The sequence below is a fragment of the Diabrotica virgifera genome, chromosome 6 (genome assembly GCF_917563875.1).
Source record: "Diabrotica virgifera virgifera chromosome 6, PGI_DIABVI_V3a".
Classification (NCBI taxonomy): Eukaryota; Metazoa; Arthropoda; class Insecta; order Coleoptera; family Chrysomelidae; genus Diabrotica; species Diabrotica virgifera.
Window position 1 is genome coordinate 176,021,210 of NC_065448.1, and position 16,384 is coordinate 176,037,593.

The following is a 16,384-nucleotide window of genomic DNA, read 5'->3' on the forward strand; positions in this document are numbered from 1 at the left end:
TTTCGTAAACCGGCGACTTTAAGGAAAAATCCCGAAACCGGTCGATTTTTATTTTTAAGTTATGATATTGTGGCATATATGGTATACTAGTGACGTCATCCGTCTGGGCGTGATGACGTAATCGATGATTTTTTTAAATGAGAATAGGGGTCGTGTGGTAGCTCATCTGAAAGGTTCTTGAATTCTCTATTCAGTAATGTAAACATTTACATAATTATTTATACAGGGTGTCCTTCTACTTCTTTTTATGTCAAATAATTTAATTTAATAAAAATTTTTTGGACACCCTGTATAAATAATTATGTAAATGTTTATATTACTGAATCGATAATTGAAGAACCTTTCAAATGAGCTAGCACACGACCCCTATTCTCGTTTAAAAAAATCATCAATTACGTCATCACGTCCAGATGGATGACGTCACTAGTATACCATATATGCCATAATATCATAACTTAAAAATAAAAATCAACCTGTTTCGGGATTTTTCCTTAAAGTCGCCGGTTTACGAAATAACGAATTTATTCCTTTCATTTGCACCATACTGTCGGTGGAAAATAGTGTCGCGCACGCTTGATTAGCAATTAAAAAACAAAGGAGTTTTGAATATTGTATTGCAAAAAACTCTTAGGGATTTCATCAATCGATGTTTAAAGAATATCTACCTACATTGGCAACATTAAAATTTTCAGTTTTTCACATAGTTTTCGAGGGTTAAAAATGGCCGATTTCGCAATTTTTCAATTTTTAATCGCTTATATGTCAAAAACTATCATTTTTAGAGAAAAGTCACTAAAGACCTTTTCTGTTTGGAATGATCCAAAAAACCTAGAAGAACTTCTTTCCATGCAAAAAAAATAATTTTAGAAAAAAAACAAAAAAAAACGTTTAAAAAATTTTTGACCACCTTTTGGTCCTGGCAACATGCAAATTTGTTAAAAGGAGTCCTTTTTGAGTAAGATTGTGAAAAAAATCCGAATTAGAATATTTTTCCTAGCGGATGCGCAGTGGCTTTCTGGACTAATTGTAAAGTTTAAATTAGCAACTCTCTAATCCAGAAAAAACTTTTGGTTTGTTGGAAATAAGATTGGTATATTTCATGATTATAAGCGTGACGTCATCGATTGCAAAATGAAAAGCTGAAAGTTTAATTTAGTATAATAGAATGAGATATATACTATATAGTAAACAATTAATGACCTGAAGTGGAGAGATGGGATGGTAAATAAAGCAGATTCTAATTTTAAATGTTTTAGATATATGTACTGTTGGTTGCCTAACATGATGAGGAATATTTCAATTTAGCTGTATACTGTTGTAATGATGATTCTGTCTGTTAAAGGAAAGGAAATTGTGAAAAATTAAAGTAAAAGTAACTAAAAGAATACAGGTGCTTCGCACCTCGGTAAACTACCTTGCCGCTCGGCTGAAATAGAGTACTTTCCCGCTAGGTATGTAATATACTATTAATCCATGAGAAAATACAGAAAATTAAATGGACATCCAAACGATATACATTGTGTCTGCTACATACAAAAAACCTATTTAGTATCACGATATTATTAACATTTTTATGGTGCGTTTTATATAGTTTTATCGTGCGTGAACAAATTAAGCCCAACATACAAATAAATGGTATCACCCTTCAGAGTTCCCAAAGCTTTATATACCTGGACAGAGAGCTAAATAGTATCGACTAGTAGGCTATTGATTATGTTCAGAATAAGAAAGCTAAAAGGAACTACAACGTTAACGAGATTTTATTGTCTCATATGGTCAATGGACCTCTATATTTGAAAAAACTGCGGAGTGCTACCATTTAAATTGGTGCGTTTTTGAGAAAGGGGTGAATTAGTCCCTAGGCACAGGGTGAATTAGGGTGAGTTCTATGCACTTTTGGTACAAACATGTCTACAGGAAAATTGTTCCAGGTTAAATTTACAATCGAAATATCACCTTTTAAAGTCCAAAATATTTTTAATACAAAAATATATTCAAAAGAAAAGCAAGAAAAAACACGAAAGAAAGCAATTTTGTTCTTTGCCCCACAACTTTTCTCCACAGGGATATAGGTATAGGCATTGCTTCAGCGAAAAATAACTTTCATCCTTCCTCTTTAAAATGACGTTAGGTAAAGGTCTCTGTGATTTCTAATTTCCGAAATAGGATTTTTCAAAGTTCGCCGCTTACAGCATTTTTGGGCCATTTCCCCATTATTTAGCAAACATTTTTCTGTAACTTTTTTCTACGCATATCTATGTATATAACTTTCATTCTTCCTCTTTAAAATGACGTTAGGTAAAGGTCTCTGTGATTTCTAATTTCCGAAATAGGATTTTTCAAAGTTCGCCGCTTACAGCATTTTTGGGCCATTTCCCCATTATTTAAAAAACATTTTTCTGTAACTTTTTTCTACGCATATCTATGTATATGCAATGGTATATTTAGTAGAAAGAGACGTCAATTACCTTTAAAATGATCTATCGTATAAGGTTCTACGGCTCTTTTTAAGCAAGTTATGCTTTTTCAAGGTTTTATACTTTTAATGATATTTGATATTTTTATGACTATTTTCCAAATTTATCATTATGCCTTTTTTCCTAGTACATTTAGATATATACATTGTGGAATGAATAATGCTTAATTTCTTTGCTTTAAAATGGTGTACCTATTGCAAAATTTCTAGGACTATTTTTAAACAAAATATCCGTAGGATATCCAAGGGTATCCGTAATTTGAGAAAAATTGTTAATCGTTTTATTTTTTTTTTCAATTAGAAGAATATAATTGCGTACCACAATTTTTAATTCCAAATAACTTTTCTTAATAACACTTTTCGATATTGTGAAATATAAAGTTACTTTACTCTTGAGCGAAATTCATATTTTATAACATACCTCGTACACTATTGATAACATTTTATATCTGATGATTGCAACATAGGTTTTAGACTATGTAGAAGCATATCTTGTTTAAAAATACCTCAAGAATTTTTTGCAATACACCATTTTAAAATAAAGAAAATAAGCTTTCTTTTTTATTGTACAATATATATTGTATACAATATGTATATATTGTACAATATATACAATATATAAAAAAAGTTATGAGAAATTTAAAAATAATCGTAAAATATATCAAAAACCATTAAAAATATAAAACTTTGAACAACCATAACTTCTAAACCATAACAAAAATAGTCATACAGCCTTCTGTGATAGACCGTTTTAAAGGTAATTGATATTTCTTCCTACTAAATGTAACATTACATAATATACCTAAAGCTGCGTAGAAAAAAAATTACAGAACAATGTTTGCGAAGTAACAAGGAAAATGGGCCAAAATCGCTGTGAGTGGCGAAATTTGAAATGATACTTTGGAAACTGTAAGTCACAGAGACTTCTACCAAACGTCATTTTAAATAGAAAGAATGGAAGTTTGTTTTCTGTGTAGAAATGCCTATACCTATATCCCCGTGGAAAAAAGTTATGGGGCAAAAAACAAAATTGCTATCTCTCGTGTTTTTTCTTGCTTTTATTTTGAATCTAGTTTTGTTAAAAAAATATTTTCGATTTTAAAATGTGATGTTTCGATAGTAAGTTTAACCTGGAATAATTTTCCTGTAGACGTGTTTGTACCAAAAGTGCATATAACTCACCCTAATTCGCCCTGTGTCTAGGGACTAATTCACTCCTTTCTCAAAAACGCACACATTATAATGGTAGCACTCCGCGGTTTTTTTAAATTTAGACGTCCGTTGACCATATGAGACAATAAAATCCCGTTAACGTTGTAGTTGCTTTCTAAAATACATAATCAGTAGCCTATAGACCATTCAAAAAAAATTAGAAGACGCATTGAAATAGCAAGGTCTGGTTTCATGAACTTGCGTAAAATGCTCTGCAACCCCGAGCTATCAGTCTCAATAAGATTGAGAACACTAAAGTGTTATGTGTGGTCTCTATTACTATCTGGACATTAACACAGTATGACGTCAACAAACTGAATTCATTCGAAATTTGGATGTACCGCCGACACGGTTCCCGGGAAGGGGGGTTATCGTGGGAGGTCTTGTCACTGGGAATTTTCCGGCGTCAACTTATTTCCTAATGATTCTTTAGCCAAAATTCACTGAGAGCGAAATCGCAGCACGTTCTTTTTTAACTAAACGCGAAATGCATTTTTTCTGCACAAAGCTCTACTATTCCGTAAGCATTTTACATCGTTTGAAATTCATATTGTATTACCAATATTTTTTTTCTTTCAAAATCTCTCAGAAGTAGTTTTGGTGACATTAATACATTAGTCTGAATTTTTTCAGATTTTTCTGACTACTCTAAGACCACTTTTTGAGGCTTTGAAAATGATTTTTTTCACTTTTTTAACAGTTTTAAACGCTTTTTAAGATAGTGCTCTTTGTCCGGATGTGAATATATAAATATACTTTATTCAATTTAATGATATTATTAGTATATTTATATAAAGACAAAATACAAGCTTAAATTATGCGCCAATTTAAAAAATTAACTATAAGAGAGGTATGTATTTTTGCATTACAGGTGTTACAGGTAGAAATTCAATAACCATGCCGAATTCGACAAAAAATTAGTGCCGTACAAAGGTATAATGGAACGCATATTTAAAATGGCATTATAATGTCATAATAATATTATTATTTAAAAAAAAATTGAAGGCACTCATGGGAGTGCCGACAGAAGTGAAAACTTCTTATAGTATATAAATTACGAGCTCAATGCTTTTTCCCCATCCAAAACGAATTGCTTCACCTATATCATATACGCGATGCGTATTCCCTATGCTATTTATGTATACATATATATCATTTATATACGTACAAAATTTATTTCAGCGATGTGATGACGGTAGCAAATTTAAGACTTTTTCCCCATCCAAGGAGTGCACAACGTCCCTAAATAAATTTTTAATTCAAAAATTTATTTCGTCGAAGCGATGACGGTCGCTAATTTAATAGTTTTCCCCATCCAAAAAGTGCACAACGTCCCTCATCAAGAAGTTTTCACTTCAAAAATTAATTTCGTCGAAGCAATGACGGTCACTAATTTAATACTTTTTTCCATCCAAAAAGAGCACAACGTCCCTAAAGAAGTTTTCATTCAAATGTTTATTTCGTCGAAGCGATGACGGTCGCTAATTTATTACTTTTCCCATCCAAAAAGTGCACAACGTCCCTAAAGAAGTTTCACTTCAAAAATGTATTTCGTCGAAGTGATGACGGTCGCTAGTTCAATACTTTTTCCCTATCTAAAAAGTGCACAACGTCTCCAAAAGAGGTTTTCACTGTAAAATTTATTTCGCCGAAGCGATGACGGTCGTTAATTTAATACTTTTTTCCATCCAAAAAGTGCACAACGTCCCTAAAGAAGTTTTCACTTCAAAAATTTATTTCGTCGAAGTGATGACGGTCGCTAATTTAATAATTTTTCCCATTAAAAAAGTGCACAACGTCCCTAAATTAGTTTTCCTTCAAAAATTTATTTCGTCGTAGTGATGACGGTCGCTAATTTAATAATTTTTCTCCATCCAAAAAGTGCACAACGTCCCCAAAAGCAGTTTTCACTTAAAAAATTTATTTTGCTGAAGCGATGACGGTCGCTAATTCAATAATTTTTCCCCAGCATCCCTAAAGAAATTTTCACTTCAAAAATTTATTTCGTCGAAGCGATGACGGTCGCTAATTTAATACTTTTTCCCCATCCAAAAAGTGCACAACGGCCCTCAAGAAGTTTTCACTTCAAAAATATATTTTGCCGAAGAGATGACGGTCGCTAATTTTTTTATAGATTTTATTGTAAGCATGATACTATAAATAAAGTTATTTATAGTATATAGTTATTATTAATGTTATTAATGTTATTTATAGTATCATGATTGTAAGTATATTATTATATAATTTTTGAAGTGAAAACTTCTTTCAATACTTTTTCCCCATCTAAAAGGTGCACAACATCCCTAAAGAAATTTTCACTTCAAAAATTTATTTCGTCGAAACGATGACGGTCGCCAATTTAATACTTTTTCCCATCCAAAAGTGCACAACGTTCCTAAAGAAGTTTTCACTACAATACATATACGTACACAATTTATTTCGCCAAAGAGATGACGGTCGCGAAATAAATCTTTTTTTCCCATCCAAAAATGGGTTTTACATTCATTTTAAATTTAAATACTTCTATACAATTTATGTATAGATACACATAATATAGATACGTACAAAATTTATTTCGCCGAAGAGATGACGGTCGCGAAATAAATCCTTTTTCCCCATCCTAAAATAGGTTTTACATTTATTTTAAATTTAAATACTTCTTCTATACAATTTATATATACATACAAATAATATATAGCATAAGCGATGACGGTCGCGATGACGGTCGCGAATTCAATGCTTTTTCCCCTATCCAAAAATCGCAGAACGTCCCTAAAGAAGTTTTCACTTCAAAAATGTTTTCTTTTTCAGTACAAAAAATGTTGTAACACTTTGCCAATTTATTATACATCTAATATCTCTAATAATTGTTAATATTTTGCGGTCAACATATATCTGCATATTTATTTATATAATAAATAAATAATATAATATATTTATGTATGTTATCGAATTTCTACCTGTAACAAATATAGTGCAAAAATACGTATCTCACTTATATACTCTCGGACAAAAATATTGCATATGCATGTGGAATGAAATTTTTTGTGCAGCTATCCTTAGCCCTCCTGTATCATAGGAATAGGATTTATTTTCCGAATGCCATTTTTTAAAGTATCACATAAATACTATAATCGGATTTAAATCTGATCTGGGCTATATACTGGCCAATATAATTTTTAAATTGAATCTCTTCAAGATAAGTATTCACTATGCTAACGACAAGAAGTGCATAAGCACCAATATGTCATATCCAATATGGCTTTCAAATGGCAAAACATGATCTTCTAAAATGTTATCAATGTACATATCAGTTGGCATTCGCCTAATCACCTTCACGTGTTCGGTATGTCCTTTCAAAGCAATACCGCTCCATAGCACTATGTCGCCAGCACTAAAACTAACGTTCTGTATGAAGTTACAACTGACATACTGTTCGCCAACTCTTCTGTAGACGAAGTTTTGTAAATATTGCTTCCATATGGTGAACGGTATGCCAGATGTAACCACATACAGAGGGTTAATTTTGGCGGTGGCGGCATAGTGCTATGGAGTGGTATTTCTTGGTAAGGAGATACTGAACTTGTGGAGGTGATTGGGTGAACGACAGCTGATATGTACATTAAAACATTTTAGAAGATCATGTTTTGCCATTTACCAGCCATATTCTATAACAAATTCGTGTACCATGACGCAGGTCTTAATGTCGGTAGAATAGTGAATACTTACCTTGATGAGATTCAATTTAAAAATTATATTGGCCACCATATAGCCCACATTAAATTTAAATCCGATTATACCATTTATATGAAACATTAAAACATCGGATTCTGAAAAGAAATCCTATTTCTATGACACTGAGGGCAGCACAATATTTTTTATTTCACACGTTAATTTCAAAATATGCAAAATTTTTGTCCGTGAGTGTATATTAGTTTATTTTTCAAATTGGCGCCTAATTGAAGCTTGTATTTGGTGTTTATATATATACTAATAATATCATTAAATTTAATCAAGTATATTTATATACTTACACCCTGAAAAAGAGCACTATCTCAAAAGCGTTTAAAAGTGTCAAAAAAGTGAAAAAATCATTTTCAAAGCCTCAAAAAGTGGTCTTAGAGCAGTCAGAAAAATCTGAAAAAAATTCAAGCTAATGTATTAATGTCCCCAAAACTACTTCTGATAGATTGGGAAAGAAAAAAAATATTGGAAATACAATGTGAATTTCAAACGATGTAAAATACTTACGGAATAGTAGAGCTTTGTGCAGAAAAATGCATTTCGCGCTTAGTTAAAAAAAGAACGTGCTGCGATTTCGCTCTCAGTGAATTTTGACTAAAGAATCATTAAGAAATAAGTTGACGCCGGAAAATTCCCAGTGACAAGACCTCCCACGATAACCCCCCTTCCCGGGAACCGCCGAATGCTAAGAATAAGCTGGACCAGCAGAACTACGAATGAAGAAGTACTGGTAATATCAAACACACGTCCTCATCTAGTCAATACAATTAAAATTAGAAAGACGTCATATTTAGGACACATAATACGCCATATAGTCCAGAAAGCCACTGCGCATCCGCTAGGAAAAATATTCTGATTCGTATTTTTTGCACAATCTTACTGAAAAAGGACCCCTTTTAACAAATTTGCATGTTGCCAGGTCCAAAAGTGAGTCAAAAAATTTTTGAACGCTTTTTTGTTTTTTTTTTCCTAAAATTATTTTTTTTACATCGAACAAAGTTTTTTTAGGATTTCTGGATCATTCCAAACAGAAAAGGTCTTTAGTGACTTTTCTCTAAAGTTGAAAGTTTTTGACATATAAGCGATTAAAAATTTAAAATTTGCGAAATCAGTCATTTTTAACCTTCTAAAACTATGTGAAAAACTGAAAATTTCAATTTTGCTAATGTAGGTAGATCTTCTCTAAACATCGATTGATGAAATCCCGAAGAGTTTTTTGCAATACAATCAGTCGTGTGATGGATGACCGAAGTTAAGTTTAACGTTTGAGTTAAAGTTAAGATAACTCTCAGGAATAACGTGCCCATAACTGTATAGGTAAAATTTGGTGTGATGTATCGCTCGCAGTTATGAGATAGTTATATCATCAACGTTATATTAGAAAGAAGTTTTGAGGAACAAATTTTGAAGTAACAAAGAGAACCTTATGTACAAATAGTACAAGTTGGAGTGAGCGCGAGAGATTGTTCCGAACATACCCGTCGTCGGCTACCGCCGATGACCGAACAGCAAACAGCTGTTTGGGTTCCTTGGTGTTTCTAAGTTGCTTTCAAACGGTAGATATAAACAGGGTTTCCAGATTGGTGTATTTTCCCAAAATTTTGGGTTAATTTGAAAGCGTCTATTGAAATTTTTCTAAGCAGAAATTGTAGTGGGATTTTTTGGGGGCGGAAAATTATGGATGATTTTAAGGGGTCATGGTAAATTAAATTTGCGAATGTACATAGAACTGTATATTATACTCCCATATAATTGAAGACGATAGGAACTATGAATTATTTCCATGGCCCTCGTTGATATTGTAGTATGAATTTTGCTTTACTGTTCTCTTCATTTGACTAATAATTTATTAAAATGCGGCAACAATTTAAATTTGGGGACTTTGGGGTATTTGAGCTTCAATTTCAGGGATTTCAGTTTCTAAGTGGGGGATTTATAAAATATCATCTAGCAACTCTGGATAGAAAGCTCAGTAGGTACTTATATTAAAATAAAATTTCAACTTATATCGCTCGATTTGATTCTTGTATAATTTTTAAAATTGTATTACCCTTCTATTCTTAATTATTAAATTACTAGCTTCTAAATTCACTTGATTTCTGTCTAAAAACAAGTCAAAAGATGAACCTAACCTTGCATAACTACAAAGTTATCTCATAACTTGAGGTTTAACGTCGCGTTATAAAGTGACCAGATAACTCAAGAACTCTCAAGAAATAACGCAAATAGTTAAGTATGATACATCACACCAATTCGATGGTTATAACATAACTACAGGATAACTTTACGTTAACGATAGCTTCGGTCATCCATCACAGGGCTGATTATCGAAAACCCCTTTGTTTTTTCATTGCTAATCAAGCGGGCGCGACACTATTTTCAACCTATGCATGTATGTAAAATGCGTAAATATATATGAATGGGCGGAAAAATATTCTGATTCAATTTTTTTTTCACCATCTTGCTTGAAAAGGTCTCCTTTTCACAAATTTGCATGTTGCCAGGATTTAAAGGCAGTCAAAATTTTTTTTAACGATTTTTTTTTTGTTTTTTCCTAAAACTATTTTTTTGCATCGGACAATTTTTTTTAGTTTTTTGGATCATTCCAAATAGAAAAGATCTCAAGTGACTTCTTTAAATATGATAATTTTCGAGATATAGGTTATGATTCAATGTTACCAAGGTACGTAGATATTCTATGAGCATCGATCGATGAAATCCCGAAGAGCTTTTTGCAATACAATATCGAAAACCCCTTTGTTTTTTAATTGCTAATCAAGCGGGCGCGACATTATTTTCAACCGTTGCATGTTTTAAGATGTAATCGAAAAACATTTCAAGTTTAAAAAAAATTGTTTAAACAATTTTTTGATCCATTTTTGACTCCCGCAACATGCAAATTTGTTAATAGGGAACCTGTTCAAGCAAGATGGTAAAAAAAAATTGAATCAGAATATTTTTCAGCACATAATTTACGCATATTACATATACCTACATGCAATGGTTGAAAATAGTGTAGCTTCCGCTTGATTAGCAATTAAAAAACAAAGGGGTTTTAGATATTGTATTGCAAAAAACTCTTCGGGATTTCATGAGTCGATGTTTAAAAAATATCTACCTACCTTGGCATTATTGAAATTTTCAATTTTTCACATAGTTTATGAGGGGTAAAAATGGCCGATTTCGCAATTTTTAAATTTTTAATCGCTTATATGTCAAAAACTATCAACTTTGGAGAAAAGTCACTAAAGACCTTTTCTGTTTGGAATGATCCAAAAAATCTAAAAAAAAAACTTTGTTCAATGTAAAAAAAATAATTTTAGGAAAAAAACTTTTAAAACATTTTTGACCACTTTTGGACATGGCAACATGCAAATTTCTTAAATTTTTTGAATAAGATTGTGCAAAAAATCTTAATCAGAATATGTTTCCTAGCGGCTGCGCAGTGGCTTTCTGGACTAATAGGGAATTTGAGCAACTCCAGGCAATATTAGAAGGCGAAATCGAAGGTTAAAGGGGTTATAGGAAGAAGGAAAAAATCCTTGCTCCAAAACATCAGAGATTGACACGCAACAGGGAATGACTTAATTCATCAAGCCCAGAACAGAGAGAAATTTGCCATATTGATCGCCAACCTCAATAGAGAAGGCACTTGGGAGGAAGAGATAGTGCGTCTAATAATTTGGCTAGGGACTGTAAATCACTTCTAGATACTACTTTAAATGTAATTTATTTACCTTCCTGGAGATTGAATAGGTCTTCTAGCTGGAGAATTTGGATTCGAATACGGTGGTGGAGGTCCCCAAACATATACCCCTCCCGGTGGAGGCCGATTGTCTAAAATGCTGTACGATCCTGTCGAGCCAGCTATTTGATCTTGCATATTTGTGTCTGCTCCTGATCTGTTACTGAATCCATATTGACTGTCTGCACTGCTAGCACCTCCTTGGTATGCTATGGAATTGCCTCTAAAAAAATGAAAATGAATGTAATATTAAAGTATAAAACTACGGGCGCCCGTTCATTGACAATAATATTACTGACTTAAAATATAAGGTTTTGTAATTAGACGAGTGACACACCCCTAATTTGAGGCTTAGAAATCTAAAAAGCGACCATGATAGGTGTATGACAAAATTTGGTCATTTTGTATGTTCTAGGGGTCGCTGAATCCGAATATAAAGTTTATTTTTATCTAGAATTAGTGAAACATGTTAAAAATTCAAATTTTATGCAAAAATGCGAGAAATAAGCTAGAAATAAACTTACTTACTTTTACTTAGTCCTAAGCCTTTCTACCTTTAGGTGTAAGGCTAGAAATAAAAAAGCTAAATTTCAAATTTTGTCACCCAATTTTTGCGATTACACTTTGCAATTCAGGAATTTGCACCTTTTACTTTAAACAATTCATAACTTTTATTATAATAAGACAGAAAGATTGAAACAGATCCCATTGTCTTCAGAAAGGTATGAAATATACTTATACTATATAAATTTCAAAAAAACGTGATTTCATTTTTTATATTTTTAGGGTAAAATTGCAATTTTGACAATTGTCCTCCACGTAAAATTCAAAATAAACCTAATTTTTGTTTTCAGCACCATTAAAAACATAAGGTATGATAAAAATTAGCCATTCACCACACCGTGGTCAGTATCTCGAGAAATAAGAGTTTTTTGGGTGTGCCGCTCATCTATAAAGTCATATAACTTTTTCCCCTTGCATATTTTGACTTAAAATTTTCCAAAAAAACTGTGTTGGTTAAAATTATAAACTAAAAAGTTTGTCACTCAACTTTTTTAAGTAACCATGAAACTGACGAAATCTGACCACAAAATACGTATCAATTAACAACTCCTCTTTTAATTTGTTTATACATTTTGTGATACAGAGCAGCCATCTCTAAAATACGAATAGCTATGATGATTGCCGACCTCCGCCGCGGAGATGGCACTTAAAGAAGAAGAAGATACATTTTGTACAAAGCTGATTGTTATCTAAATACTTCAAAGATGGTACAATAAAATAATCAAAAGGTAATATTTACAGCGACCAAAGAGACAGCGAGGTAAAGTTGAAAAATTATCAAAATTGATTTTTCGCATTTTTGCATAAAATTTGATTTTTAAACATGTTCCGCCAACTTTAGATAAAAATAGACTTCAGATTCGGATTCAGCGACCTCGAAAACATAAAGAATGACAAAAATTGGTCATTCACCTTAAAGTTGATTTTCGTGGTCATTATAACGTAATTTTAGGCGCTGCTGCCGCTCGCCTAAATATTATGGGAGGTAGTTTATAAGATAATTACATTTTTTATTAAAAGAAAACTTTCCGAGTTTCGACCAACCCTGTATACCGAAATTACATATTTCGCTGTTTTAATAATTTCTAACTACAGTAGATTATATAGTCTGTTCGCTAAACTCAGACGCAACTTTCTAGATATTTTAGTCGGTAATTTTCCCATTTTTAGTAAAATTGGCAAAAAATAATTATTAAATAGTTAATAATCACTAAATAGTTAGTAATTTTGCCAATTTTTGCAAAATTGGCAAAAAACAAAAAAATTATCGACTAAAATATCTAGCCAGTTGCGTCTGAGTTTAGCGAACCGACTATACTAAGAAGCATTTGAACATAAATAGATTTTTTATGTCAAAATCACTACAATTATACATATAGGTAGGTACACGGTGAGAATTTTGCTACGAAATTGCTTTGGCTTTGTTTATTCCTGCCTGCCAACCTTCCTAGGTCTATCTCTTCTTCTTTTCATTACGGTTTCCAGTTTTGTACTTGTTTTGGGAATATGTCCTCATGCATTCTTTGTACGTGACCAAACAGTTATATTTCGTTGATTTCCTCCTTTGTTGTACGTGTGACCTTCATTATTTCTCGCATCCGTTCATTGGTGACATGTTCTCTTCTTGATCTTTCTGCAGTTCTTCTCCAGAAATCCATTTCGGTGACATCTCCCATTCGTTTTGATTTTTCCTTCATAAGCCATACTTCGCAGCTCTATGTTATAATGCTTTTCACTACAGCGTTATAGATCTTTTTCTTGTTTTAATTGTTTATCTGCTTGTCCCAGAGTACTGAGTTTAGTAGCTTAATTCCTTTCTTGTCCTGAATATTTCGTTCTTTAATGGCTGCGTCCAGTGTTCCATCATTCGTGATTTTCATACCCAGGTATTTATATTCGTTACATTTATTGATTGTTTCTCCTCCTTCTAGTATCAAATCGTGCTGCGTTCCACCGATATACATATATTTGGTTTTTCCTATGTTGATCACTAGTCCCCATTTCCTGTATTCATCTATTAGTTTTCTTGTCATGTAGGTAACAGCTATCATCGAAGTCTTGTGCTTGTGTTATTAGTATTTGATGGTCTGCGAAACAAAGATTATATAGTGTATGGTCATTCAACGGGAGTCCCATGTTCATGCATTTTCGTTTCCAATTTTTCAGAGCTTGTTCCAAATATATGTTAAAAAGTGTTGACGAGAAGCAGCATTTTTGTTTGAGCCCTTTATTTGTCAAAAACTCTTCGGTCAGTATGTTTCCTTGTTTAATTCTCTTGGTCGTGTTGTTATAAAAATTTTTCATTATTTTTATGATTTCTATCATACAAATAAGTACAAATTTCTGTTTGTATTCTCCATTGCCTCCCGTAACTTTACCAAAGGTACACTGTCGTATGCTTTTTTCAGATCAAGAAATACGAAATGAATCTCTTGGTTGACAGCTGTTTTCTTTTCCATGACGTAGTTATGTGATTGCAAAAAGATCATCAATTGTAGATCTTCCGACTCTAAATCCTGCTTGTTCTTCTGCGTCCATTTCCTTGTATTCGTCTTCTATTCGGTTTTTTTAGATCCTTTTGTATATTTGGCTGATTATTGGTGTAACGAAAATACCCCTGTAGTTATCCCCCTTTTTTGTATATTGCTGACATATATGATAATTTCCATTCTTGTGGAACTTCTTTGCTCCACAGAAGAAAAATCGAGAATAAAAAATGTAAAAATTTACAGGGAAATTTGCGCGAATTGATAACGTTATGAAAACAAAATCTTTTATGAGGAAAGCGATTAGAGAATGATACTAAATTCCCACAATAGCTACATACATATTAAAATACCTTTGAGAATTATTTTGTCCAACATTACTCCTACTCCAAGGTAACCTCCTCCAGCTCCAGCCACTTAATGATCTTATTCTATTGTTATGATTGTCCGAAATATTTGGAGTATTATCTTCTGGGTTTGGAGAATAAAAGTTACCAACTCTACCTGGAGTCCAAAACCTGAAGAAAAAAAAACACTTTTAAATTAATATGATCACCATATTTTTTTATTATGTAATAGTTGGACACACTCTTAAATTGTAACATGTGAAAGAGGTCCATGTTATTTCCTTTTTATTTTATTTTATTTTATTTTATTTTTAAGTTTTGATTCATTTACAATAATGTTTTGGAATTAATTATCTAACGCCTTCTCTTGTTCTCTAGATCAACTAAGTAAGAAAGAATAAGATAGGTTATATTTTTATCTTTATGTAAATTTATATGTATTTTGTAATAATTTTTTTGTCTTTTAGTAATTTTTTACTTGAGGTACTTTTCAATAGTTTTTTATTGTTTTGTATTCCATTTCTTGGTAGACGATTTCGCCCACTATTTTATTCAGTATTTCTATTGTTATTTCAATATTATCTGTTTCTAAGCTGCTAACAAAATGTAAGGAAAACATTTTTTCCTGACTATTTCACTAGACTGTTTTTAACTGATAAAACGGCATAGCAACGCTTCGTTTGCTACTGACAAAACTCCTTAACGACGTGAAATCTCAGCGACAAAATTGTGACAGATCCGTCACGAAAGTGTATGGTAATAACAAATAAATAAAGATTATATTTCGTTGATATGGTGCATTAATTGTCTCGTGAAATAGTCTTGTCGAATATCAGTCGAGAGAAAATTATTTCCGGCAAAATTTTCTCCTGGTTTCATTCAAGTTCGTTGCCTTTTTGTAATTTTCGCTTATGAAATTTTGACAAAATCACTCGACTGACGTCTCGTGATTTAAGTCAAAATTTAATTCGCGAAAATTGCCAGGCAACAAACTTTCATACCAGTCGAAAATATTGGCGGCAAAATTTTCTCTCTTGTGATATTATATACGCCTATTTCACTAGACTGTTTTTAACTGATAAACCGGCATAGCAACGCTTCGTTTTCTACTGACAAAACTCCTTAGCGACGTGATTTCTCAGCGACAAAATTATGACAGATCCGTCACGAAAGTATCTAGTAATAACAAATAAATAAAGAATATATTTTGTTGATATGGTGCATTAATTGTCTCGTGAAATAGTCTTGTCGAATATCATTCGAGAGAAAATTTTTTTCCGGCAAAATTTTCTCCTGGTTTCATTCAAGTTCGTTGCCTTTTGGTAATTTTCGCTTATGAAATTTTGACAAAATCACTCGACTGACGTCTCGTGATTTAAGTCAAAATTTAATTCGCGAAAATTGCTAGGCAACAAACTTTCATACCAGTCGAAAATATTGCCGACAAAATTTTCTCTCTTGTGATATTATATACGAAAAATGTGCGCTTACAATGTTTTGTCAAAAACCCATCGATACAGTCTACATTTACTCAGTAACTTACCTCTCGTTAGTAATGTGATTATCCCAAGGATAAACCTGTGGGCCGGTTGTAATGGATGGATATCGACATTCCTCACAGCAACTGCAGTATGTAGATGGAGGCATGGGAGGACCTCTTACTGATCCATGGTTACTGGGCGGTCCAGAATGTTGTTGATAGAACGATCGGCATCGAAGTTCAAGCTGCTCCCAATACATTTTCTTCTTCTCGTGACTATAATATGATACTTTATTAAGAAAATGAGGAAATTAAAACTAACAGTACAAT

At 32.4% G+C, this 16,384-nt stretch overlaps 1 protein-coding gene across 2 annotated transcripts in view; it reads right to left on the minus strand.

Moving 5' to 3' along the window:
- LOC114328623 (uncharacterized) overlaps positions 1–16,384 on the minus strand; it is a 125,195-nt gene that overhangs the window by 2,715 nt on the left and 106,096 nt on the right. For both annotated transcript variants that reach the window (XM_050653381.1, XM_050653383.1), the window contains 3 exons: positions 16,118–16,330; positions 14,581–14,745; positions 11,170–11,400 (listed from right to left, as the gene is read on the minus strand). In XM_050653381.1, coding sequence (XP_050509338.1) covers positions 11,170–11,400; positions 14,581–14,745; positions 16,118–16,330 — 609 coding nt within the window. The remainder of the gene's footprint in view (positions 1–11,169; positions 11,401–14,580; positions 14,746–16,117; positions 16,331–16,384) is intronic.